The sequence below is a fragment of the Cavenderia fasciculata genome, assembly GCF_000203815.1.
Source record: "Cavenderia fasciculata unplaced genomic scaffold Scf_EUAJFUG02HR96I-5, whole genome shotgun sequence".
Taxonomy (NCBI): domain Eukaryota; phylum Evosea; class Eumycetozoa; order Acytosteliales; family Cavenderiaceae; genus Cavenderia; species Cavenderia fasciculata.
This window is the reverse complement of record NW_004457624.1, coordinates 1997941-2023874: the sequence shown is the minus strand read 5'-3', so window position 1 is coordinate 2023874 and position 25934 is coordinate 1997941. Positions and strand designations below refer to the sequence as shown.

The window sequence follows — 25934 nt, the reverse complement described above, 5'->3', positions numbered from 1 at the left end:
TTTTTCAATAGTAATAATAAGACTTTTTTTTTTTGTCTTTTTTATTTACAATAATAATTTAATTGTACCATCATCTGAACCAGCCAATAAAAGATGATGTAAGGGTAAAAAGGAAATATTTGATATGGTTGATTGTTTTGGAGTATTTAATTTAATACCCTCACTTTTGAAAGTATTTACAACAGAGTATCCACCCATGCTCATTGTAAGATCATCTGTAAGAGACATTGAATTTAATTTGTGTCCTGCAGCAGCTACAATGTCATTCTTCCACAAGGTGACCGAATTTACAGAATCTTTGAAACCCTTCCACAGCTTGGTGATGGAAGGTGGAGATGTTGAAAGATCCCATTGAATGACAGACTTTTCAGAGCATGAAATGAGATAACGTTCTCCTTGTCCAATCAACTTGATGACAGGTCCATCTCCAGTCTTCCAAGAGTCTAAAATGGCTCCAGTACGAGTGTCCAATATGGTAATCACACCACTTTGACTCCCAGCTGCAATCCAACTTGGATAGACCATTGGTGGGTTGGACAAGAGTGAGTGTGAATCTGATGGAATAAAATGATCATTGGATGTGGTGATACAACGAATACTTGTATATGGTAAAACCCAAGAATGTGTTTCCAATCCTACATTTAAATCTAAAAAGCTAAGAGTATTTTCTGAACTTGGTGCAACCAAAAACTTATTGGTTATCGGTTCAAAACATGAAAAATTACCTGCTGGATCAACAAATAAATTAACTCTAATTTTACTTTCTGCATCCCAAATCTAAAATAATAATAAAACAATAAAAAATAAAAAAGATTAATATAGGATTTTTAAAGTACACTTAATTTTTAATTTCTTACATGAATTGAAGTACTATCACAAGAAGCAACCAAATTTGAAACAAAATAAACAGAATGAGTAGTATGAATATGTTGATTATAAGTACAAAGTGATCTTGAAGAATCTAAAGACCAAATCTTTACAAGGTTATCTTTACTACCAGTTGCAAATATAGATTCAGATGGGAAAACTGCCAATGATCTAATTGCTGCTGTATGTTCTTTAAATTGTGCTACTACATTTCCATCCAATGTAATTGTTTGTTCGGTAATTAAATCATCAAATTCTTGATAATCATCCAAAGTATAGGTTGAACTAATTTTTTCATCCAAAGTTGGTTCAATATCTTCAAATAAACCTTCATCTGATACATATGGTGGAATAGAGGTGGTTGGAGGTGGATCTGGTTTCAAATTGTTTCTGTGAATATATTTCATCATGATATGTTCTACTAGAGCATTGTCTGATATTTCAGAACGCATAATTTCCATTCCAATGATTCTAGATAATTTATAATAGAGATAATAGGTCATCTCTGGTGAATAAATCGCCTTTAATTGTTTGTTTGAATCATTATCTTCTGATCCATCATCTGAAAATTTATATAAATCTGAATAATTTGAAAAAAATTGTTGTAGGTATTTTAATATCTTACAAAAAAAATAAAATAAAAAAAGTTAATAAATAGATTGATTTCTTTTTTGTTTTTTCTCTCTCTCTCTCTCTCTTACAATTGTTTTGTATTATTAACACCAATTCTTCTTGAAATTCTTAAAATAGTTTGAGATAGAGGGATTAATAATGAGGGGTTTGGAGGATTTAATAGGAGACTAGCCAATTGAGTAGATTCTTTGAGAAGTGATCTAAGGACAAGGCCAGGTTTGACAAGAAGGATTAATTCTTGTAAAAGTGAAAGAAGAGTACAAGGTATAGATTCGGATCTAGTTGCCTTGCTCGAATGTTTTTGAATGAGTGTAAAGATGGCAGGGAAATAGAATTTGATGATGATTGACTCACCAAGGCTAGAGGCAATAGCAATGAGTGGTTCGCTAATGTGTTGAAGATGTGGTTTGGTAAGAGCTACCAATAGAGGGTACATGATGTGACGAATGGTCAGTGGAACACCTAGAACCTTGGTCAATTTGATCAGAGCAGTGACTAATATCTCGTGATTTGGATTCTCTCTTGGATTGGTACGAATACTCTCCAATAGGAATGGTAGAATGTGATGAATGTAAATATCACGACCAAACCGAGATATTATCATATCGATGAGTGGAATCTGGATTAGATGACTTTGGACAAGATGGTCATCGTGTAGTTGGTGTAAATGGATGAGACTTGGAAGTAGATAGGTTTGTGATAAGAGAGGACCGAGTCGTTGTGAGAGTGGATCCAATAAATCGACAAGTGCCGACACTTTGGTGTTGGGATGATTGAATAGTTCTAGAATGAATGGAAGAATAATATCCATTGCTTCATTTGGTAGACTAGTCACAATACCAATGTTGGCCAGAGTAAATGTAAGCTTTTCCTCTGGTGTATTAAATGAATGATAGTGACAGAGGAAATGATACATTTGTTTAAAGTATGATGGGAACATGGGAGATGAAAGAATCTCCTTTGGTGATATTCTCTCATTTGGATCGGGTATGACCAATCGATCGACCAATTCTCTAATGGGGGTTGGTAGATTAAAACTAACAGATTGTTGATGTCTATTACGTGTCTTTTGTTGTTGTCCCATTTGTTGTGATTGTTGTTGATAGTATTGGTTGAAATGATTTTCAATTGTCAATGGTGTAAATAATGGGTAACCTTGATGTAATTCTGCTATTATACATCCAATCGCAAACATATCTGCAGATTTTAATATTTCCAACATTTTTGTCTCTCTCTTTGTTAAATAATTTAAAATCTCTGGTAATTTAATATTTGTTTTATTAAATTCCATTGGTCTAAAAAATAAGAAAAAAGAAAAAAATAAGTATTATTAATAAATTAGATGTACTTTATAATTTGTTTTTTACTTACTTATAAATTGGGGAAAGATTTTGAAAAGAATGAATAAAAGTTTGAGTATTTTCACATTTACAAAGTTGTTCAACAAATATATCATTTGAATTGTTATGATTTAATTGAGATTGATCACGTAAAACTGATTCCCAATTATTAAAACTACTTTGAAGTCCCAATTTTTCTTGTTGTTGTTGATGATATTTGTTTTCATAGTCGTATAGATTAAATTCAATATCTGCTGGTAATGGTTCAATAATATGAACTGGTTCATTACCAACTGTTGGTGGTGTCATTGATCTTTGAGGCAAAGAAGATGTATTTTGTTGTTGTTGTTGTTGTTGTTGATTGATCTCTGAACTATTCATTGGAGATGTTGGAGGAGATAAAACATCTTCACTTGATGATTTTGTTGGTGTTTTGGCAGTAGTAAATGATGTCAAGGTTGATATGATACTACTATATCTTCTTTCATCACGACCATGTTGAACTGAATTACTACTTTTAGATGTTGGTGGTGGTGGTTGTTGTTGATAATCATTTATAATATTACTATTATAAAGTGGATCACTTGAACTTAGATTTTGATTATTATTTTGATTATTTTGAAATATATTTGGTAAATATTTTGAAAATGATTTGTTTGAATCTTCTCTTTTTGTTGGTAATTTTGTGTTGGTTGAAACAACATTACCTCCTCTTTGAGTTCCACCACCAATTGAACCAGAAGTAGCTGAAAAACTACTATTACCACCTCCAATAGATGTAAATGATGAATTATTATTGATTGTATTGTTGTTGCTACTAGAATTTTGTGGTGGAGATAATGTTGTACTGGTAGAATTTTGTCCACCACCACTTGTATTTCCACTTGTATTTGTAGAAACTACACCACTTAGATTTATAATATTACCAGAACTTGATAATTGATCAGTCTCTTGTTTTGTACTACTGTTACCAACAGAAGAAGAACTTGTAGTAATACTTGAAATAGGATCTTTAAATTTTAAAATTGGTTCTGTAAATGATTGTTCTAGGTTATGATGTTTTGGTAATTTTTGAGGATGAGGGACTGTAAATAGTTGAACGATACCACTTGTACGGGGGACTGTAGTATCGACAAGAGCAACATTTTTAGCACGGATGGCTTCGTCACCCGACAAGAGATAGCCAAATGTCAAGTCGATCCAAGAATGTAGATTTTTACCAACTTGGTCACTCTCTAGAGCAGCCATGTGTATCTTTATAAACTCTTCTCTTGATAGTGCCCAGTCTGGAATGGCCAAGTCTGGCATGTCTGCATGGATCGAATCAAATATGGTTGGGTCTGTGAAAAACTCGGGGATACACTCGTCGGGAGTCCAACGATAGAGTCGTTCCATAGTCGATGGGTATTCCTGTGGTTCATAGTTGGCACGAACGAATCGGCGAAGGAGGGGGATAGGAGTACGTCTGGCCATATAACTATAATAGGTCAATTCACTAAGAATGTCTGATATGTGGTGAGGACGTCCATCCATATTCATATTGTTGTACTGGAAATCCAATTGCTCGTCACCCTTGTTGAGACGATACTTTGTTTTGGTCAAATCTCTCCAACACGAAAATGATTGTTGTGGATGTTTGGTGAAATCAATGACCCAAGGTAAAACGGGGTGATTCATGTGATCACCAATTCTACGATGTGCCAAATGGTTGAGTAGCATGAGATAGTTGTAATTGGATATCTCACCATTGATCCAACGAGTCACTGCACCATCAAATGCATTCTGGTCACTTGGTGAATAGGGAATGGATTGATTTGGAAATGAGAATCCGTGTAGACCCAACCACATCTTGTCGTTCAAATAGACACTAGATGGTGTTAGATTGCCATGAACCATTTCCTTTTCATGAAGATGTCCAATAAGTTGTACCAATTGATATAAAATAAATGCAGATATTTTACTATTTTTCTGTAGGAATTGACTACTATATCTTAATAATCCATCCAATGTATAACTATACTTTTTGTAAAGTAGGAAAAAGTTCTCCTCACTCTCTATCACTTCGAGGATTGGTAATATATTTGGATGAAGTTTTAATAGATTCGGTGCTGAATAATCAATTGATGGTGGTATACTTGAATCATGAAAATGTATTGAATTTGGTAATGGACTAATATATGTTGAAAATGATTGTAATATTAAATTTATAAATTCCTAAAAAAAGAAAAGAGGATATTAGAAAAATGATTAAATCAAAATAATATTATCTTTTTTGTTCATACTCGAGAAATTTTTTCATCATGATGATAACCTTTTAATTTCTTTTCTTGTACTCTATAATTATCGGCATTAATCATATTATACAATGGATTGATATGATAAAAGATGGGAGTTGAATTTAATTCATCAAAGTATTCCCAACTTGTTAGATATTCATTTGGTTGTGGTTTATATTGTTGATTAACTGATTGTTGTACAAATACTCTTTCAAATATAATTGGATCACTAAATAGACAAAAAAAGAATATTAATAACGTCGTAGTAGTAGTAGTAGTATCACAATCTCTTTTTTAATACTTACAATGATTGATTTGAACAATCCTTTTGTAATAATTGAACAAGTATTTCATCACCTTCAAATGCAGCAGATTCCTTTGTATTGATTTCATATTTTTGATTCAATGTATTCTTTTTCTTTTTTGTATCTATATCATCATCATCATCTGATTCCTCTTTCTTTATATTCTTTTCAACTTGTTCACTCTTTAAAGTCAATGGTTGTTGTTGTTGTGGTTGTTGTTGTTTTGATAATAGTACTGACTTTTCTAATAGTTGTACTAATTGATCAATATAATGATTATCCTTTTTCTTTGATAATAGTTTATAGTATTGTTCAACCGATCCTTTTTGTGACTAAAGAAATAAAACAAAGTTAGTTAACTAGTAATGATGATGATGATAATGATAACTGAGCACAAATAAACATACACAAGCAGTAGCTATATTATTAATATGTAAATCTAATTGATGTTGAGATAGAAAGCATATATTAAGTTTCTCAATCTCTTCTTTGAGTACCTCTTTTGATATGCTTTGTCCCATATCTAAATATGCTTATTGCTGATCTAACGATCTATCTCTATCTATCTATCTAATCACACAAAGATATATAATATTAAAAGAAGAAGAAATTTTCAAAAAAAATCTAAAGTGTAATAATGCAATGAATTACCCAGGGAAGAGTATTTCAAATACAATCAAAGAAATAAAATAAAATAAATATTTTTATTTAATATTACTTTATTAATCTCTTTGATAATGATGAATCATTTAATTTTCAACTATCATGCCCAACAATAATAATATCTATCTATCTCCGACTGAAAGTGAAGTGACGGATGATCGATTACTCAATATTTCTTGGGTTCCGATGTTCAAACAAATTTGCAGCTCCTCCATTTTTTTATAAAACGATGTGATACACACGAATTTTTTTCACTCAACTAGTTTACAAAGATAGAGAAAGAGAACAGATAAAAGAAGTAGAAAGCTTTTATCTTACTATAAAGTAACTTCAAAACATAGAGTATTTAGCTATCATCATAAACTATCCTCCACCACCATAACACATTCTAAACATGGTCTTTTACTATCAAATTAGTGGTATGTAAAGAAAGAAGAGAAAGAAGAGAAAGAAAGAAAGAGTCTAGCACGATAGAATAGGAACAACAATAATAGTTAATATATAAATACTCTTCTTTTCTTTTTCTTTCTTTTTAGACCCTGATTACATTGTCTATATGGGCAAGGACAAGTATGAAAACGAAGATTTAATTAAATGGGGATGGCCCGAAGACGTTTGGTTTCACGTTGACAATCTCTCTTCTGCTCATGTTTACCTTCGTCTCAAAAAGGGAGAGACAATGAATGACATTCCACAACGAGTCATGGAGGAATGTTGTCAATTGACAAAGAACAACTCGATTCAAGGTTGCAAGGAAAACAATGTCAGCATCATCTATACTCCATGGGCAAATTTAAAGAAAACTAGAGATATGGAACCTGGTCAAGTCATGTATCATGATGAATCTCAGGTAATTTAAATTAGAGTATAGGAATGGGAAGGAGTTTGTTAATATTAACTTTTTTTAGGTAAAATATGTAAAGAATGTTAAAAAAGTAGCTATTGTTATTAATAGACTTGAAAAGACAAAGGAATGGAGAGAAGTACTATTGAGAGAGGAAAGAGAAAGACGTGACAAGGAAGAACGTTTTACTCATCGTACAGCAGCAGCTGAAGTTAAAAAGGCAGAACTAGAAGCTCAAAATCAAAAGAAACAACAAGCTGAAATCCTACATTACACCGCCGTCATGAAAAAGGAGAATATGAAATCAAACAAATACAATTCTGTTGATGATGATGATTTTATGTAAAATCAATCAAATAAATAAATAATAATATTGGTTTGATATCTTTGGAAAAAAATGATATCACAATAATCAATATTTAAATAAACAAAGCCATTGATTTGATGGGGTATTAATAATAATAATAAAAGAACTATGGTTTAACTTTATATTTATTGATTTATTTTTTGGAATGGAAGTCCATTTTAAAGATCGATATAAGTAGGTATCATAACAATTATCTTGTAATTATAATTATAGTTACATTTCGAAAAGTTTGTGTGAGAGAGAGAAAGGAACGAAGGGAGGGAATTAAAGAGAAGATCAATAGGTAGAAAATCTCTTCAATTCCATCGCTTAGTTCCTCTTATTCGAAAGAGAAAGGGTTTGATGAAAATTAAAAAAAAAAATTTATTTATTTTGGGTGTGAGAAAAACGAACGACTCGGCTGCTTTTCTCTTTGGGTCAGTAAAATAGAGATAGAATCAAGTAGTACTACTTGTTATATATTTATATAAATGACAACAGTTATAAAAAAGACTGCTGCTGCTGCAACAAAAACAACAGCAGTTGTAAAACAACCTGCTGCTGTCGTACAACAACAACAACAAAAAAAGAGAAAGCAACAAGGTGACGTTGTTGAAGAAGAAGTAGTAGTAACTAAAAAGACTATAAAGTTGGATCCAGTTGAACATATTAAACAATTGGAACAACAAGTATTGGAAAAGGTTGAAAATACAAACAAGATTTTAGATATCATTGCTATTTGTAATAATGTATGTAGAATGAAAGAAAATAAGTAGTTTACAAATGTCTCAACAATCATCTCTTTCTTTCTTTACTATATTACTTTTTATGACTTATTAGGAAGAGAATAAAGAAAATTTAGAGATTATATTTCAAACTATTAAATCATTGGAAAGAATCTTTAGAAATCGATTAGATGTAAACAATAAGGTATTGTGTCAAGAATTTATAAAGTATCGTAAATCGGCCTCATCGATCAAAGAAAAGTCAAAGGATGGTTTGGTAGTCTATGCAAGATGGTTAATCAACATTTACAACAACTATCTCGAGTTGTTGTCTAGTTTACTTCGTCATCAAGATCGTTCCATTCAACTACCAACCCTCACCAGTTTATTCCACATGTTGGTTTTAGAATCTTCAATTCTTGAATTATCAATTACAAATCAAGATCAATCAACTAATACCACAACTACAACAACAAACAAATCTAATTCATCTTCATCCACTTCATCTACTACTACTACTACTACTACTACTACTATTTTGGCAGAAATTAAAGATAATGTTTATTATCAATTATCAGGAGAATTTTTAAGAAATCAAATACTTGAACCAATGTTGATTAATAGTAATTTGGATAATCATTTATTGGATCATTTCAAGAGTAGATTCTTGCCATACCACGATGTACTTTATCATATGATGACTCAATTGTCTAGTCTGTGTGATCGTATGGTTCGTGAGAAAAAGACATCACAACAACTCCAACACTGTACAATGGATAGATTTGTAGAAAATGTATTTGATTTGTTGGTACTATTCGAAGTGATTGAAGAGACACCAGAGGAATGGAAGATTCTTGTTGGTGAACCCATGTCTCACATGGTCAGCGATCTCAAAGCAATGAAAAAGAAAAACAAAAAGAATCAAGCTCTTCAATACCCAGAAACACCAGCCTTTAAGATTAGTATCACCTATTGGATCACTATTACCAGTCGTGCATCTTATAAATCATCATTTGCCAAGGCATGGATGTCTTTTCTCGCCCTCCCACTACCATCATCCATCTATAAACATGTCCTCCTCGGTCTACCAGATCAAGTCATTCCACATCTAAGTGATCCTCGCTCCTTGATGGATTTCTTTTCAAAATCTTATCATCTTGGTGGTGTTAGTAGTATTCTTGCTTTAAATGGTTTATTTATTTTAATTCATAAATATAATTTGTAAATATAAAGTAGAAGAGAAAAAAAAAAGTAAAAGAGATTATTAATACTTTTTTATTATTTAATTTTTTTAGGGAATATCCAGAATTCTTTAAAAAACTTTATTCACTTTTCCAACCAGGATTAATTTATGCCAAATATAGAGCAAGATTTTTTAAATTGGCAGAATTGTTTCTTTCATCTACCTATTTACCAAATTATATAGTTGCAGCATTTGTAAAGAGATGTTCCTATCTTTGTTTATTGTCACCTGCCAATGGATGTATGACTTTGTTGCCATTTATTTACAATTTGCTTCAAAGACATCCAGAATGTCACATTTTGGTCAACAATGTCATTCAAAAGAGAGAGGATCCAACTACCAGTACTATTAGTGGTCTTTTACTAAACAGTGCCATCAATGCTGCAAAGTCTACCAAACAAGTCAAAGGTTTCTATGGAAAGGATAGTTATTTGATCGATGAAGAAGATCCATCAAAATGTCAAGCTCTCAAAAGTTCACTTTGGGAAATTCAATTACTCCGTGATCATTATCATCCAGATATTAGTAAATTGGCTAAATTATTTGATAATGGTCTTTCAAATGCTTTATCAACTGAAGATTTTTCAAATTCTTCTTATAAATCGGTAAAGAAAAGAGAAGAAAAAAAATATAAAAAAAAAAAGAATATATATTAATTTTCTATTTTCTATTTAGTTATTTGATTCATCAATTAAAAAGAAAGTACCAAAAGTACCATTGGCATATCAACCAGTAAAACAATTAATTAATGATTCTGATGGATTTAATTTATGGAAATTCTAAAATCAAAAAACAAATAAATAAACTCTAAAAAAAATAATACTTTTACTTTTACTTTTGAAAAACAAACTCTGTAGTCTTTTATTTACTTTAGTTTTTCTTTTGTTGTTGTTTTGAAGAAGGTTTAACACGAATAGTTTCATTCTTTTCTTCACGTTTGATGAATGGATGAAGAGCTTCACCAGGTTTGAATTTGGTGGTACCATCTGGAATGTAAATCATAACAAATGGAGTGGTTTCACTTCCTACTTGATCAACATTGTAGAGACCACGACGTTCAAATTGAAGTTTATCACCAACCTTTAGGGAGAGGATATTTTCATCGGAAAATGCTTCCAATTCCCATTTGGTTACCTTGTTGATATGTTCTTCGAGGATATCATCTTCTTCGAGCTTTGGTTTATCAATGAGTGGACCAAAATCTTGGAGAATGACTGGAATCTTTTTGGTGGTTGAACTGAGATAGGTGAAACGCTTCTTGGTATCCTTGAAGGAACCAGTTGGGTTTGCATCGGCAGTGATCGATTCGACGGTACCATCGGCGGCCTTTTTGACATCACGGATGATAATATTCATACCCCAACCCATCAAGGTAACTTCTTCGCCAACGGTAATATCGGCAACATCATCGTATTCGAGGTGAACCTTGTTGGAGGTGGTGAGGGTCTTTTCACCGAGTTCTGGTTTCTTGTCAAATTTGAGCTTTTGAATCTTTTCAACCTTGTCGTCGGCAATGTTTTGAATGGTGACTAGGACATTCTTTTTGGCTGGGATGGCGGTAAAACGTGGGACGTTTGGCTCGACAATGATCTTGTTGATGGCCCACAACTTGCCAATATCCATGGTAGTGTTGACAGAAGAGGCACCTTGTGAGAGTACAAACTCTTTGAGTGCTTCAATAGTGAGACCACGACGCATGATACCTTGGAGGGTTGGAAGACGTGGATCGGTCCATCCATTGACAATACCGGCATCAACAAATTGTTGCAACTTTCTCTTGGACAAGAGAACATGAGTAAACGAGAGACGGGAATAGTCGGATACATAAGGACGACGTAAACCAAAAATGTCAGTTACCCAATAGTAGAGATTGACCTTGTTTTGATATTCGTTGGAACGAAGAGCATGAGTGACACCTTCGATAGAGTCGACGATTGGACAGGCAAAATCATACAATGGGTAGACCTTGTACTTGTCACCAGTCTTGTGATGTGGGGTCATGGATACTCTGTACATGGCTGGATCACGGAAAGCACGATCTGGATGATTCATATCAATCTTTGCACGCAATACACAAGTTTGACCAAATTCGGATCCCTTTTTCATTTCAGCCCACCATTCCAAATTCTTTTCGACAGTGTGACTACGACAAACAGAATCACGTCCTTCTTCACGTTGTTTGGAGATTTCTTCCTTGTTTGTATTGTCTACATAACCATTTCCAGTAGTAATTAACTTTTCACCATAATCCATTAATAATTCAAAATAGTCGGATGTGTTTGTAGTCTTTTCAAAGTTGATACCAATAGTATTGAGATCCTTGATAATGTTTACAACAAATTCATCCTTTTCCTTGGTTGGATTGGTATCGTCAAAACGTAAAATAATACTACCCTTGTATTGAGTGGCATAGTAATTGTTGAGTACGGCTGCCTTGCAATGTCCAATATGCATATAACCAGATGGTTCTGGTGGGAAACGAGTTCTAACCTTTCCTTCAATTAAATCTGGTAAGGCCAACTTTTCAAAATTTCCTGCCCATCCCATTAATCCTTTTTTTGGTTCTTCAGTAGAGGTAGAAGTAGTGGAAGCGGTGGTAGTGGCGGCGGTATCTTTAGTTGCTTTGGCTACTGGTTTCTTTTCAGCTGGTGAAAAGATTGCAACAGTTTCCTTGAAAGCATCCAAAGAAAGGAGATAATTTAACCAACGATGAATATGTGGGAGGGTTTTACTTTTGGCGGCGAGTTCATCCTTGAGTGGCTTGAACAATTGAGTACGAGCAAACAAGACAATATCGGCCAATGAAAGGTTAAATCCAACGACAAAGGTACGTAATGTCAAGTGATCATTGAGTTCACCTACAAATTGTTCAACCTTTTCACTAGAGATATGTGCTCCCTTTTGAATCCAATAATCAATATGTGTTGCTGATAATGCATCTTGTCCATAAAGTGTTGATGTTGTACGTGCAAGATATTTTGATGTTAAATAATTTCCTTTAATTGTTTCACTATATGAAAAAAAAAAAAAAGAATAAGTAAAAAAGAAAGAAAGAAAGATATAAAAGATATTCTTTTTCTTTTTGAGATTCTTACGAATTTGTAACAATAGTTAATTCTGGTTCTTCTAATCCCTTTCTAACAATGATTTTGTAACCTGGTACTAATTTTGCTGAAATGATCGATACAAATGGGAATGTATCACCTGTATGGTCATACTTTAAAATTCCTTTATTATCTACTTTTGACATTTTTTAAAAAAAAAAAAAGATAAACGAAATGAATGAGAAAAGAGAGAGACTTTTTGTTGTTGTTGAAGTGAACAAACATCGGACGAATAAAAAAAAAAAAAAAAAAAAGAGAAAAAAATTAAAAAAAAGAAAATCACAAGAATCAAGAAATACATAAACATGTTGTTTGTAGCATAAACACATCTCAAAAGAAAAGTTAATCTATAGTAACCATCTAAAAAAAAAAACTACTACTCTTTGAGTATTTTATGTGTCAAACAAATAAAACAACAACAACATGGGTTTGATTCGATTCAACTCTTTAAGATAATGAATTCTTTTTTCATTGATCTTTTTGTTTTTTTTCAATTTTTTTTTTTATTGATGATCTCTCCCAGCTCTGCACCCACAAACAAGATCATAGTATTATTAAATATCTTTTTTTTTTTTATTTCATCATCATAGTTTACTTTTTTTATATATAGATAAATAGAAAAGTAATCATTTAATCAATAGATATATATTTAGTTGGTTCATCTTTAGTAATTTATATATATTATAATAATAATGAGTTTTAAACCAGCAGCAGGATTAAAACCAGCAGCTCCATTTGGAGCTAAACCACCAGGTGTAGCAGCACCAGCTGGTGGAGTACCACCACGTCCAGCTGTTCCACCACCAGGTGGTATGGCTCCTAAACCAGCTGGTGCTGGTGCACCAGTCCCTGCTCCACGTCCAGTTGGAGCACCTGCACCTGCTGGTGGATTCGCTCCCAAACCAGCTGGTGGACCAGCTCCAGCCCCACGTCCAGTTGGTGCACCTGCCCCTGCTAGTGGATTTTCACCAAAGCCAGCGGCTCCATCTTCTGGATTAACTCCAAAACCAGCTGGTGGACCAGTACCAGCCCCACGTCCAACAGTTGGTGCACCATCTCCATCTGGACCAACACCAGCTCCACGTCCAGTCGGCGCACCAGCTCCATCTGGACCACCATCAACTGGACCAAGACCAGCACCAACAGGTATGGCACCAAAACCAGCACCAACTGGCGGCGCACCAACCCCTGCTCCGCGTCCAGTCCCAGGATCATCTACACCACTTTCAAAACCAGCTCCTTCCTCTGCACCAACCCCTGCTGCTCGTCCAACCCCACCACCTGCAGCAGCAGCTGTCAAGAAACCAGTACAACAACAAGATGATGATGATGACGATGGATGGAGTGATGATGAAGAAATCAAGGCACCAACTATTATTTGCACATGTCGTGTTGTTAGAGACTATATTCCAGAAAACAACGAAACTCTTACACTTATTTTGGATGATTTGGTTTATGTTTTCAAAAAGCTAAACAAGGACTTTTGGGAAGGTGAGACCAAGGGTGTCTATGGAAAATTCCCAGCAAAATTTGTCGAAGTTGTAAAAGATTAAAGTGATTATATATATATGATCATATAATGTATTTATTTATTTATTTATTCCTAAAATGTAATATCAAATCCTCAAATATCGAATCCTTTTTTTTTTTTTTTTGATGTTATTAATAAACATATAAAATTATAACCAAATTTAATTAGTATCAGTGAGATGACTTTGCGTTTTGAATCATGAGATTACGTATGGTCTTGGAAATATGCACTGGATCGTACACCATATGAACTTCATCGATGATATCTTGGATGATCGAGTCTTGTACATCATCATAACCATCCATTGCTCCAACCTCTGACACCATCAGGATACTGTCTTTTCTATTTTTTTTATTTGTTGTATATTTTGTTCTATTTCTTTTTTTAACTGTTCAATGACTTGTTGTTGTATTTGCATTGTTTGTTGATCATTTTGATGTTTTAACTTTAATAATTCAAACTCCTTTTGGTATTCCTCTATTTGTTGTTGTTGTTCTTTGAGTACTGAACAATGGGACTTTTCCAACTCTTGACGGGTCTCTTCCAACTTTTGTTGATACGATGGATCAATAGTATCTTCAAAGTCTCCAGCATCTTGTTGTTGAGTGGTTTGGCCATGGATGGACCTATCTTGTTGTTGGGTCTCACGTCGTGATTTCTTGATAGCACGACGCTTTGCATTTTTTGATTGCTGTTGGGGCCCAACTTGAGGGGTCACCTTCTTGAAGGTATCATCTATCTTGTCTACCCCCGATATTTCGATAAACAATAGATAGAGAATGAATAGGAGGGCAAAATGCCTGGAATTTTTTGGATCTACATGAAAGATCAAAGTGGCTGCAAAGCCAGTTCCCACTAGTGGCTTTCAACATGGATCCAATCTGGATAATCAATTCAAACAAACTTTATAAAGAGAATACATTATTTTTATTAAATAATAATATTTATATATCTAATTTACCATAAACTCTATCAGAATATTTATAGGGTTTAGATATTCTGAGGTAATATCTAAAAATTTGACAGTACTGAAAGAATAATTGCAATTGTTGCCAAAGAATTCTTTGACAATGTTTGGGTGGATGAGAATTTGTTCCAATCTGGTTTTGATATAGTATCATATATAATATTAGGTGATGTAGCAGATGTAGAAGTAGTAGAAGTAGTAGATGTAGTAGATGAAGTAGATGTGGTAAAAACTTGAACCCTTTTTTTATATGATACTATATCAAAACCAGATTTTTTCATTGATTGATCAATGCAAGATTGATAAACCAACGAGTAAGCTTGCTCGATGAATTAACATTTGATGCAAATATTCTTGATGCAATATCTCTATAGTAAAAGTTTCTAGCTTGTGTTGATACATCAATATTTTGTTGGAATTTCTTTTTGATCAATACTACTAATCTACTGTACCAATGTTCTCCATATTTTTCTGAAACTGGACCATCCAATGATACCAAAAGATTCTCTATTGTATAAAATCTTGTTCCATTACCTTTTGTTCTAATTACAATAACCCTAAATATTTTAAAAATAAAAATAATAAATAAATTTTACTTTTACTTTTACTTTATAAATATAATTTACATACAAAAAACCTTTTTCAATTAAAGAATAAACCAAATTTGATTTGACAATATTATCATCATAGCTATGGTAGTCCATAAAACTTAATGACAAATGATTAAAAGGAAAAGGATGATCAAATGGAAGTGGTATTGGAAAAGGAACATGAAAAGGAAAAGGATGATCAAATAGAAGTGGGATTGAAAAAGGAAAATGAAAAGGAAAAGGAAATGAGACTTGAAGAAGAAGAGGAGCCACCTATTGGTCCCATTGCAAAACTGAAATGGCCCGATGACTTTGGTTGATGGCATTCATTACAAATTTGCAATGCCAATGTTGATGCTTTTTGTTCTTTCCTTTTGTTTCTTGTTGTATTTCTACAATCTTTACATTGAGTCGTGGTGGCAAATTCAATTGGTAGTTTCCCTAAAGGGCACGTATTACATTTTGTGATTTTGTCTGATTGGTGAAATGCTTCGAATCTCTCTTTGGAATCTTTACAAACTTTTGCCCTCTTGTGAAATGATTTTTCATCTTTTGAATCCCCACACTCGATGCATATCTTTTCATTGGGTGTAGCTAAAAAAAAAAAAAAAGTAATGTTAGAAATCTATAAAATGGTCCAAAAACCAAATATATCAAAAATACTATTTTACATACTCATGATTGAAACAAGAATAGGATTCCATCAATCAATCAAATAAACTTTTCATTTATTATTATTATTATAATTTCTAAACTCTATTTGTTATAAAGAATAAATAATAAATATATAAATATAAAAGTAGGTTTGAATTTGTACAATTGAGATAATTACCAATGGATTAAATTGTGAAATTTATATATATATATATAATGATGAGTGAATACACTATGTGAATAGTATTGATTGTAATAAAAGTATATAAAGTACTTTTGTGTGATGATGGAAATATAGGATTTAATATCCCATGCGAATATATGTATGAATTGAAAGTAAACAATAAATAGAGATGTTACAAATAATAATAATAAATAGAAATAAATAGAGATAATAATAATAAGGATGATAATGGTAATATACAGAGATAATACAAATCTAGAGATGATATACAACAAAAACAAATAGAGAGAGAGAGAGAGAGAGAGAGAGAGAGAGAGAGAGAGAGAGAGATTAAAAGTAAAAGATAAAGTAATAAGAAAGTTTTGTATACAAAACTACAATAATACTAAAGTATGTTGATGATGTCTTGGAATGACTAAAATTTTTACTAATTTAAAAAAACATTAATTAATTTGTCCATCCGAGGATCATCCTACAATTAAATCTTACAAGTTCCAACTAAGTAAATGAACAAAAATGGTTCTCTGTTTTGAATATTATCATCATCATCATCATCATCATTTGTTGATATACAATCTCCACATGTACTATATCCTTTCAATTAATAGAATCATTACTCTTTTTAATGGTAAATGGGTTGATGTATGTTGATGATGTTGCCGCTGTTGGGTTGAATGAATTGTTGTTTTTATCTCATTTATTTATTATTATTATTATATCTTATCTTTTTTTTTTTTGTTGATTATCATTTCTATCTATTATTAATCTCTATTTCAAAAGCATATATCTACAGCTGACACCTGAATATGAGTAGTGCTACTAGCAGCACCTCTCTTTTGGAGTCGAGACCAATGCCAGTCCTAATGTGACACACGGCGTCAACACTATTGTTGTATAACACCTTTTGGTTATCACAGATTATAGACCATCAACGATCACTAAAACTGCGGTAGTGTTGGTAAACAGGCTTTATATTTATATAAATATATATATATATATTCCCAAGCTACCAAGAGACTGTATGTCGACTATAAAATGGAAACTATGCAATGAACAGAATATGAAAGATATTAGTCAATGATTATTGATACTTTTGACGTATCTATATCACTGCAATAAAATCTTACCTTCAATAATAATAATATTATTATTATTATTCTTTTGTTTAGATTATAGTTGTTTAGATAACATGATAATATCATAACTTTTCATAATAATCTTGACCAAACTGATTCTTTACAACTCCATAATACTGTACATGTTCATTTAAATCGACATGCATTGGCATTTTGATTGTTGCTTTTAGAATGATGATGGTATTTGAATAAATATTCATAGATTGACTTTTCATTGTTATATAGATTAATCTGTTGCTACTGCTCATCAAACTAGTTGACGATTATTTTGTGATTTAATGCATATGTTGTTGTTGTTGTTGTTGTTGGTGGTGCTTCTTGTTGTTGTTGTTGTTGACGATGTGATGATGTTGTTGTTATTGCTACCTTTGAATATGGTATGACACTCCAAACAACCAACCAACCAACCAACCAAATCAAGGTACGGCCAGCTAGGACGATCACTTGAGGTATCTTACTATTAATATCGCGCGTACATTCTTTAAGAGCTTGGTGAATGAGAATAAAAAACTTAGCATTTTTTTTTTTTTACAATTGTTGAATCAACTAGATATAATTAAATATTAATTTACTTCATATTAAACTAATAGATGTCATTTAGAATAAAAAATATGAACATCCTTGGCAAGGATATATTGTCTATGTCGAGACTTGATTTTTAGAAAGAGATAGAGAATAGGATGTGTGACGATGCTGGAAATTTTTTGGAGCAACAGGATACCCTAAAAAAAACCCTGTGCGTTCACCGGGAGCAACATTTACTAAACTATGCTCTATCTTGTCGAGGGCCCTACGATATAGATAGTAATAGGATAGTAATAATCAAGATCTTATATAAACTATGGTTAGTCTTATAGATTGTATAGTGTTATATAAAATGTAATAATAATGAATGATGAGAGCTGTTGCTCGTTTGTAGGTGCGTGAGAATTGCACCGGTAGCAACAGGAAACCCTAAAAAAACACTGTGCGTTCACCGGTAGCAACAGGAAACCCTAAAAAGAACACTGTGCGTTCACCGGCAGCAACAGGAAACCCTAAAAAGAACACTGTGCGTTCACCGGTGACCACCAACAAACATTGCAACCGGGAGCAACAGGAAACCCGAAAAAGAACACTGTGCGTTCACCGGGAATCGAACCCGGGACACTTCCTTGGAAGGGAAATATTATACCATTTAACCATGAACGCAATGCATATTGGATGTTGGAAAGGAAAAAAATCGCGGTATTTATACCGAATTTTTTTAAAAAAATTGTGTAGTATTTTATTGTTTATCAGCAATCATTGAACAATTTCATTGAACAAGACTATCAACGAGTTATAGTCAAGAGTTAGGGCATGGCGTGGCAAGTGAGTCGGGAGTGTGCTACCCCGGGAACGTAAAGGTCATAGGTTCGAATCCTGCCCTCGAACTTTACCTTTGGCGCCAACGTTTAACTTGACACAATTGGGGGGATTGAGGAGAAAAACCATCCGACTCTAGGGATCTAGAGACAGGACACCCCCACGGAAGGATGACCGGGTTAGTTTCCCCTTCTCAGCAGGAGATTGGGTAGCCAGACTGCAACAAGTAACGGGAAGGTAGTGGAGGACCTACTGGGCCGTCGCGATAGAAAGCCATCTGACATCTCAAATACAATATGCAACACGTAAAGACGAGTGTCCACAATGGGGAGTAAATCGGCGCGAGAGTTGAGAGCGGCAGTCGGTCTTGGACGCACCCAAGGCTTAAGGTTTCACCGCAAGTATGGTACTAAAATTAGAAGAAGATGGGTGCCATATTTGCGTCAACACCTTCATCTTCTTCTATTCTCTCTTCATCTATCAATAATAATATTAATAATATAATAATTTACTAAATAATAATAACATAGAATAATTATATAACACAATATTACAGCCTATAGTGCTGAGAAAAAAAAAAAAAAAAAAAAAAAAAAAAAAGCGATATCTTTAACCAATTTATTTTTAGAACAAGCAACAACCCAAAACAATCCAACATGCTTGACACTATACAATAAGATACATGATCAACGTCCATATAACATGTATCATAGACATGGACAACCCCCAGAACAAATTAACTTTAATTCTTCTCGAGATAATCTTTATTTCTTGCTGGTCAATTAAAATGTATAATTAATAAAACTTTGTAACTTCTGAGTACTACTCTTCCCGATAGGAGAGAACAGGAAAAGAATTACTTTAAAAAAAAGAGTCATAGTCAAGAGGTATCAAGTATGGCCTCGGGTTTGGGCCAAGATATTTGTCCAAAAAAAACGAAAAAAATGAAAAAAAACGAAAAGGTCCAAAGAGTCTTTGAAAAAAAATGATCCAGTCTTTATTCATTTCTAATAATTATATTATTATTAGCTAGTCATCGGCCTATGATTTCAGTCCAAAGTAAAATAATTTTATTCACATTACAAGTTTATATATTTGTTTGAAAATTTTGTTTTTTTCCAATATGTAAAAGATAAAGAGGAATTATTAAACACTTACTTGGCAGTGAAATATTATACCATTTAACCTTAAACGCAATGCACCTTGGATGTTTTTGGAAGAAATTTTCTACCTCTAAATTTTAATTGTTCACTCACGAGCCAAGCAACAAGTTTTTCAAAACAAGTATGAAAAGACACTACTACTTTTAAAAATAGTAAAATCATCAATTTATATAACCCTTATCAATAGATCAAACTATCTTCTCCAATACTCTAAAATATTTTAAACAACACGTCGCACCACTTTTATTTTCCGACTCTGTCGATGATTTTAATTTATTTTAAAAAAAAGATCAATTTTTCAATGATAAATTTTTAAAAAATTAATGTGTTTGATGGGGGAGGAGATCATTGAATAATTTTCGAATTTGCGATCATCGTAAAGTATGTAGATACTAAAATAAAAATATCTATTTATAATTGATATTCATAAACACCAATCTCCGATCAACCTCTACTTTGTAAACGGTTAAAAAGATTAGAAAGAATGTAGTAGTTGCAATAAAAAAAGTAAAAATAGTATTTTGTTTAGATTATCAAAGAGAAAGAGATAAAAGATGAAAGTAAATAATAATAATAGTATAATAATAATAATAATATTTTTATACGTTTGTATTTTTAAAGGTAACTATTTATTATAAGATATAATATAATATTTCTATACTATCTTTCTCTTTTAAATTAATACATTTTTCTTTTTCTTTTTCTTTTTTATTATATTCATAGTTGAAGGATATTTCAATGTTATTGATATATCAAAACCAACACATGAATATTATAGATATTATTCAGATACTGGTACAATATGTAATCAACAACTAAATGTACTAGTTGATAGTGATTCACTTGAATTGCCAAATGTTGATTTTGTCAATAATAGTCTAGAGGCATTTGGAAAATGTGAGAAATATGAATATTACCATCTTTCTCGTAAACTATGGGCCATCACATTAAGATATGGAATAGGAGTCTTTCCAGAATCATTGGTCAACATTTCATTACCAATCGATGGTTCCTATTACATATTTACTGCTCCCTCTTTTAATTGTGTTGATCCTGCCTCGTTGACCTACCAAATCACTCCATTGGAATATTCACTCGATCGTATCTCTGCCGTATTTGAAATCATTCCGAGCCACAACTTTTATCTCTATGACTCACCATCTTGTTCCGCACCATTCCCCGGTATTTTATGTGGTGCAAGTTTACCAAGACCCTATGGTATTGTCATTGTAATGTCCATAGCCTTGACCAAATCAATTACAACTCTTACCACTCCATTCAATTTGACTATAACAACAAATGTTGGTCATTTAGTACAGGTTCCAGTCATCCCTCGTTATACTGTAGGACCAGTTGACATGTCATTTCTATCAAACTCTCAATCTCCCCCAAGAGGTTATACAATGCCTGTTAGTGATGGTTATTATTATCCATCTAGTGCCACCTTTGACATCGTCTTTTCTGACCCCTCCCAAGTAAACATTATTACTTCAACGTCATCAGGTTATATAATGTATCCACTCATTCCAGTACTTGGAAACCAAAAGGATGGTCTAAAATTCATAGACTCTCCCATTTCAAATGGATTTTCAAGTTCTCAAAGATCTTATCTTCTTGCCAATGCTTCTCAAGCTATTAATTTTACTTATATTTGTAATTCTTCTTTATTAATTCAACAATCTCCCTGTATGTAAAAAAAAAAAAACAAAATAATAATAATACAATTATTCTCTAATTCTTTTTTTATTTTATTTTTATAGTACCAAATAAACCAGAATTTCTAGTTTATGAATTTAATGATACAATGTCAATTTATTCAATGACTTTTACAATTTCACAAATATCTTATCCACTTCGATTTAGATATCAATTGGAAGAAATAAGAAATACAAAATTTGAATATCGTATACCAGCTCCATTTGGTTATACTGTAACACAAGCCATACAACAATTTACCATTCCAATGAATGATATAAAACATAAAGATATTGTATCTTTTATTTTTCAACAAGATTCTGAAGGTTCAGATTCATCTCGTTATAATTTATCAAATATAATAATTCAATCAGGTAAGAAAATTAAAATTTAATAGGATAGATTATTTTTTATTTATTTATTTTTAATTTTTTAGATTATATACAACCAATAATTTATAATATAAGTTATAAAAAGGTATCACCACAAAGTTATTTAGTTACACTCAACTTGTATGATGAAGATTCTGGTATTGAATGGATATCATTCAAAGATCAATTATTTGGATCAAATACTTTGGTTGATGGTACCATTCATAATGGTACATTTGTATTTGAAACATTTGAACTCATTCCAGAATCTGATCTTACAGCTGCACAATATTTCCAATATCGTGATTTATATGTTGCCGATGGTGCTTGGAATACTTTTGGTGATGAATTTAAAGTTTATAATGTTTATGATGATAAAATTCATTTATTTCCAAAAAATCCTTTTTCAAATAGTAATGTATAGATAAAAAAATAGAAAATAATTAATATCTAATTTATTTATTTTTATTTTTTAGAATTTGTAACAGCAGAAAATTTTACAAGATTTGAATTTATACCAAATATAATTGATACTACAAATGGAGAGGTTAATGTATCATTGGTATTTAATTTAACAACAGATGGTTTATTAGACAAGAATAATAATTTAGTAATGTCATTATTACTTTCAACATGGTCACCTTTTTATATAATGTCATGGGGACAATTAAATATAACATCGACATCTTATTTCCATCCAATTGATCAATTATTTAGAATTGATTTTACAGTACCACAATATACAAATAATATTACTGCTTCTTATGGTTTTACTCATCTCTTACTATCTCCCATTCAAACTTCATTGGTTGAAAAATTTGGTTTAAAAGCTTCTCTTGAAATTAATTCAAATAATTGTAAGAAAAAATTAAAAAAAAAATATATTTTTTTGTTTAATTTATTAATTTGATTTCCCTTTTTTTTTTGTAGCAATGGATCATTTACCACCATATTTTGAATCAATAATCATTCCTACGAGTCCAACAAATGGTTTGATAGAATACGAATTTACAATTATAGATTTAGTAAATGGATTTGAAAATGGTTCAATTGAAATTAAATCAAGTATATCACCTATACCATTTGTATTTCATTTTGATCAATCTACATTGGTTAGTGGTGGTACACCATACAATTCAACTTATAGATTTAATATTACCATTGATGAATCAACTTGTAATAGTCATACATTATCAATTGGTTATACTAAACTTGTTGATAAAGCTGGTTGGACTTCAGAATATAAACGTCAACGTCTATCCCAAACTGATCCAATTCAAAAAATTGGTTATTTTAATCCATTTTATTATTTAATCAATCAATTACCAACTTTAATTACAACTATTAATTGTAATCGTAAGTAGAGAGAAAAAATAATAATATTAAATTTCAAATTAATTAATTTATATATATTTTTTTTTAAAGCATCATTTATTGATTTATTTCCACCTACTATTTTATCATTTAATGTTTCAAAGAAAATATTAAATGTTGGATCAAATGATAGATATATATCAATTGATTTGGAAATTACAGATGGTGCAGGAGTTGGTATTTTTAATAATTATACTCCAACAGTTTATTTATGGGGTAATCAAGGTGAATGGTTATCCGTTAATCCTTCTTTGCCAACAACAGATAGTTTAATATTTTCATATGATATTATTGTACCACATGGGTTTGGTGTAAATGGTATATTGCTATCAGTTTATGGTCTAAGAGATAAACAAGAAAATCTTGATGGATATTCTTCAACAAGATTATGTAGTCAAGGTTTTCAATGTATGATCAATACTACCTATTCTACAGATATTCCAAATATTTCAAATGTTACAAATCTTTATAGTTATCCAAATTATGTTCCTGTATCAAGTGATGATGAAGTCATTACTATTCGTGGAAGAGGATTTGGAGATGACCCATCAAAACTAATCGCAACTTTAGTTTATCAAGATGGTGAACAACAACATACAATTCTATGGGTTCATCATATTATTGCATTTATACAATATAATCCAAGAAGAGCAGTACCAAACAAACCAGTCTTTGTTGAATTGATTAGAGTTGGACAAGGAGGTAACTTTTTATCTGTATATCCAAAAATATTACCTGCTCCCATTGTTCCACCACCACCACCACCATATATCCCCAAACCAATACCATGTTCCTCATCACCATCTGCATCTATCAATTGTACTGGTAATGGTGTTTGTACAGTTGGCGATGGTTGTCGTTGTAATAATGGATGGTCAGGATTCTTTTGTGAATCTACAATTATCAATGTTGATCGACCAACTTTTAACCAAACATCACCAATGGTAGATATCATTGTAAATAATACAAATAGTCATACTGTTATTAGATCAATTATATCAGTTGTTGCTATTAGAGAATTGACAATGGATGATCAAGTTTTCAAAGAGTATAGACCAAAAAATTGGATATTAAATATTACAACACCCGATATTAATAATAATAATAATAGTATTGTAATGAATTATCAAACACAACTCTTAAATATATCAACCATTGTCAATGTAACTATAGAATGGTTTGCAATTGCCAGTCAAGTTGAATTTGCCAATCAAACCATTCAAATACCAGCAACAAGTACCAAAGTATCAATTGGTATATCATCATATCCATTCAATTCCTATACAAATACATTACAAGTTATAATGAAAACATCGGTAGAAGCAGAATATGAATCTAAATGTACATCAAAAGAATATGGTGGTGATTCAGACAAGGATATAGAATGGATGAAATTAAGTATTGATGATAAATCTTTGTTTGGTCAATTCATTAAAAGAGGTGTAATTGATAATGATCAAATTTCAACCATAAATAATGAAATTGTAACAGATTTTATAGACAACGATAGTGTACAGCAGTCAAATTCATCATTTTCAACAACCTATATTGGATTAAATATACCAATATTTTTTACATCTGTACAATTAGATCCAAACTTTGTTCATTTAATAGATGTTGATAACAAGGTTGGTACATCAATTGAATCCACTTGCAAAGGTAGTGATGAAAAAGGATTATCAATGGGTAAAATAGCAGGAATCGTTGTTGGTTGTATTGTTGGTGCTGCTATTGGAGTTGCTTTAACCATCTATCTCACTCGACGACATCGTGAAAGAAAACTTGATCGTAATACTCAATTAAAGTTACAAAGAGTTAGTCAACAAATGAGTAGATAAATAAATAAATAATAATAAAAATATTAAAATAATCATTTAAATATAGTTTTTAATATTTAATATAATCTAATTTTATTGAAAGATTTCACAAAAAATATCACATTCCCAGTAGATAAATTCCTTCTTGGTCATCCATCGTTTTGTCATCTAATTGACATTTTGACTCTAATACCATCTAATACCTTGACTCCTTCTTTTTGCTTCTAATTTTTAATCATTGGTTCAAAATGTATTAAATGACAAAACAATGGATGAACAAGAAGAAATAACCGACAATAAGGCGCCATATATTGAAAACCTTAAAGTAGTCTTTCACAAAAGGAAATAGCTTCCAAATACAATAATATCTATATAATATATAAAAGAGTAGATTGAGTGTAAATAAAAAAATAATTTATCAACAAAAGTTATTTTCCTACCTTTGGTAATTGTTGTACATTCTTTAGAGTCTGCATTCTTGATACACCCAGCGCGCTGTCGGCAAATCTTGTTCAACGTTAGTGTCATAAGAATGTTCAAAAAACAAACCATGATCAACAATACATTCAAATTTAATAGACAGTGAATCAATTCTTCTTCTGTTGATTGTTTTTGGTTCTGGTTGCTTTCTTTTCCCCCATGTGTTTGGATGTCACAAAAAAAATTATTGGGAAAAAAAGTTCCAAATATTCAAAAATAAAATTTGGCGCCACGTTTTTATAACGGTTTTTTATATTACTACAATCAAAAGTGTGGTCG

General features: G+C 31.7%; 8 protein-coding genes and 1 non-coding gene across 9 annotated transcripts; 4 read left to right on the top strand and 5 right to left on the bottom strand.

Moving 5' to 3' along the window:
- Positions 1 to 45: 45 nt before the first annotated feature.
- lvsG (WD40 repeat-containing protein) lies at positions 46 to 5942 on the bottom strand (the record flags this gene model as incomplete). The annotated part of the gene is made up of 7 exons (XM_004350690.1): positions 46 to 777; positions 858 to 1487; positions 1589 to 2795; positions 2872 to 5054; positions 5123 to 5345; positions 5422 to 5753; positions 5829 to 5942. 7 exons carry the CDS (start codon positions 5940 to 5942, stop codon positions 46 to 48), a joined length of 5421 nt encoding a protein of 1806 aa, XP_004350741.1.
- Positions 5943 to 6478: 536 nt separating this feature from the next.
- ccdc25 (coiled-coil domain-containing protein 25) lies at positions 6479 to 7274 on the top strand (the record flags this gene model as incomplete). The annotated part of the gene is made up of 3 exons (XM_004350689.1): positions 6479 to 6503; positions 6621 to 6934; positions 6993 to 7274. 3 exons carry the CDS (start codon positions 6479 to 6481, stop codon positions 7272 to 7274), a joined length of 621 nt encoding a protein of 206 aa, XP_004350740.1.
- A 491-nt stretch (positions 7275 to 7765) lies between these two features.
- On the top strand, positions 7766 to 10025 carry DFA_11794 (uncharacterized protein; the record flags this gene model as incomplete). The annotated part of the gene is made up of 4 exons (XM_004350688.1): positions 7766 to 8023; positions 8115 to 9220; positions 9295 to 9847; positions 9918 to 10025. The coding sequence occupies 4 exons, from the start codon at positions 7766 to 7768 to the stop codon at positions 10023 to 10025; spliced, it is 2025 nt and encodes a 674-aa protein (XP_004350739.1).
- Positions 10026 to 10112: 87 nt separating this feature from the next.
- On the bottom strand, positions 10113 to 12492 carry gluS (glutamate-tRNA ligase; the record flags this gene model as incomplete). The annotated part of the gene is made up of 2 exons (XM_004350687.1): positions 10113 to 12252; positions 12338 to 12492. 2 exons carry the CDS (start codon positions 12490 to 12492, stop codon positions 10113 to 10115), a joined length of 2295 nt encoding a protein of 764 aa, XP_004350738.1.
- A 546-nt stretch (positions 12493 to 13038) lies between these two features.
- On the top strand, positions 13039 to 13899 carry DFA_11792 (uncharacterized protein; the record flags this gene model as incomplete). Its single annotated transcript, XM_004350686.1, has 1 exon — positions 13039 to 13899. One exon carries the CDS (start codon positions 13039 to 13041, stop codon positions 13897 to 13899), a length of 861 nt encoding a protein of 286 aa, XP_004350737.1.
- A 148-nt stretch (positions 13900 to 14047) lies between these two features.
- Positions 14048 to 14799, bottom strand: DFA_11791 (uncharacterized protein; the record flags this gene model as incomplete). The annotated part of the gene is made up of 3 exons (XM_004350685.1): positions 14048 to 14219; positions 14267 to 14693; positions 14778 to 14799. The coding sequence occupies 3 exons, from the start codon at positions 14797 to 14799 to the stop codon at positions 14048 to 14050; spliced, it is 621 nt and encodes a 206-aa protein (XP_004350736.1).
- An 89-nt stretch (positions 14800 to 14888) lies between these two features.
- On the bottom strand, positions 14889 to 17560 carry DFA_11790 (uncharacterized protein; the record flags this gene model as incomplete). The annotated part of the gene is made up of 7 exons (XM_004350684.1): positions 14889 to 15084; positions 15153 to 15401; positions 15475 to 15552; positions 15776 to 16028; positions 16762 to 16866; positions 17199 to 17239; positions 17478 to 17560. The coding sequence occupies 7 exons, from the start codon at positions 17558 to 17560 to the stop codon at positions 14889 to 14891; spliced, it is 1005 nt and encodes a 334-aa protein (XP_004350735.1).
- Positions 17561 to 18528: 968 nt separating this feature from the next.
- Positions 18529 to 18599, bottom strand: DFA_11789. Its single transcript has one exon. It is a non-coding gene; the product is annotated as a tRNA-Gly (tRNA).
- A 1873-nt stretch (positions 18600 to 20472) lies between these two features.
- Positions 20473 to 25196, top strand: DFA_11788 (uncharacterized protein; the record flags this gene model as incomplete). The annotated part of the gene is made up of 7 exons (XM_004350683.1): positions 20473 to 20494; positions 20642 to 21604; positions 21679 to 21987; positions 22050 to 22397; positions 22461 to 22841; positions 22915 to 23340; positions 23410 to 25196. 7 exons carry the CDS (start codon positions 20473 to 20475, stop codon positions 25194 to 25196), a joined length of 4236 nt encoding a protein of 1411 aa, XP_004350734.1.
- Positions 25197 to 25934: the final 738 nt, after the last annotated feature.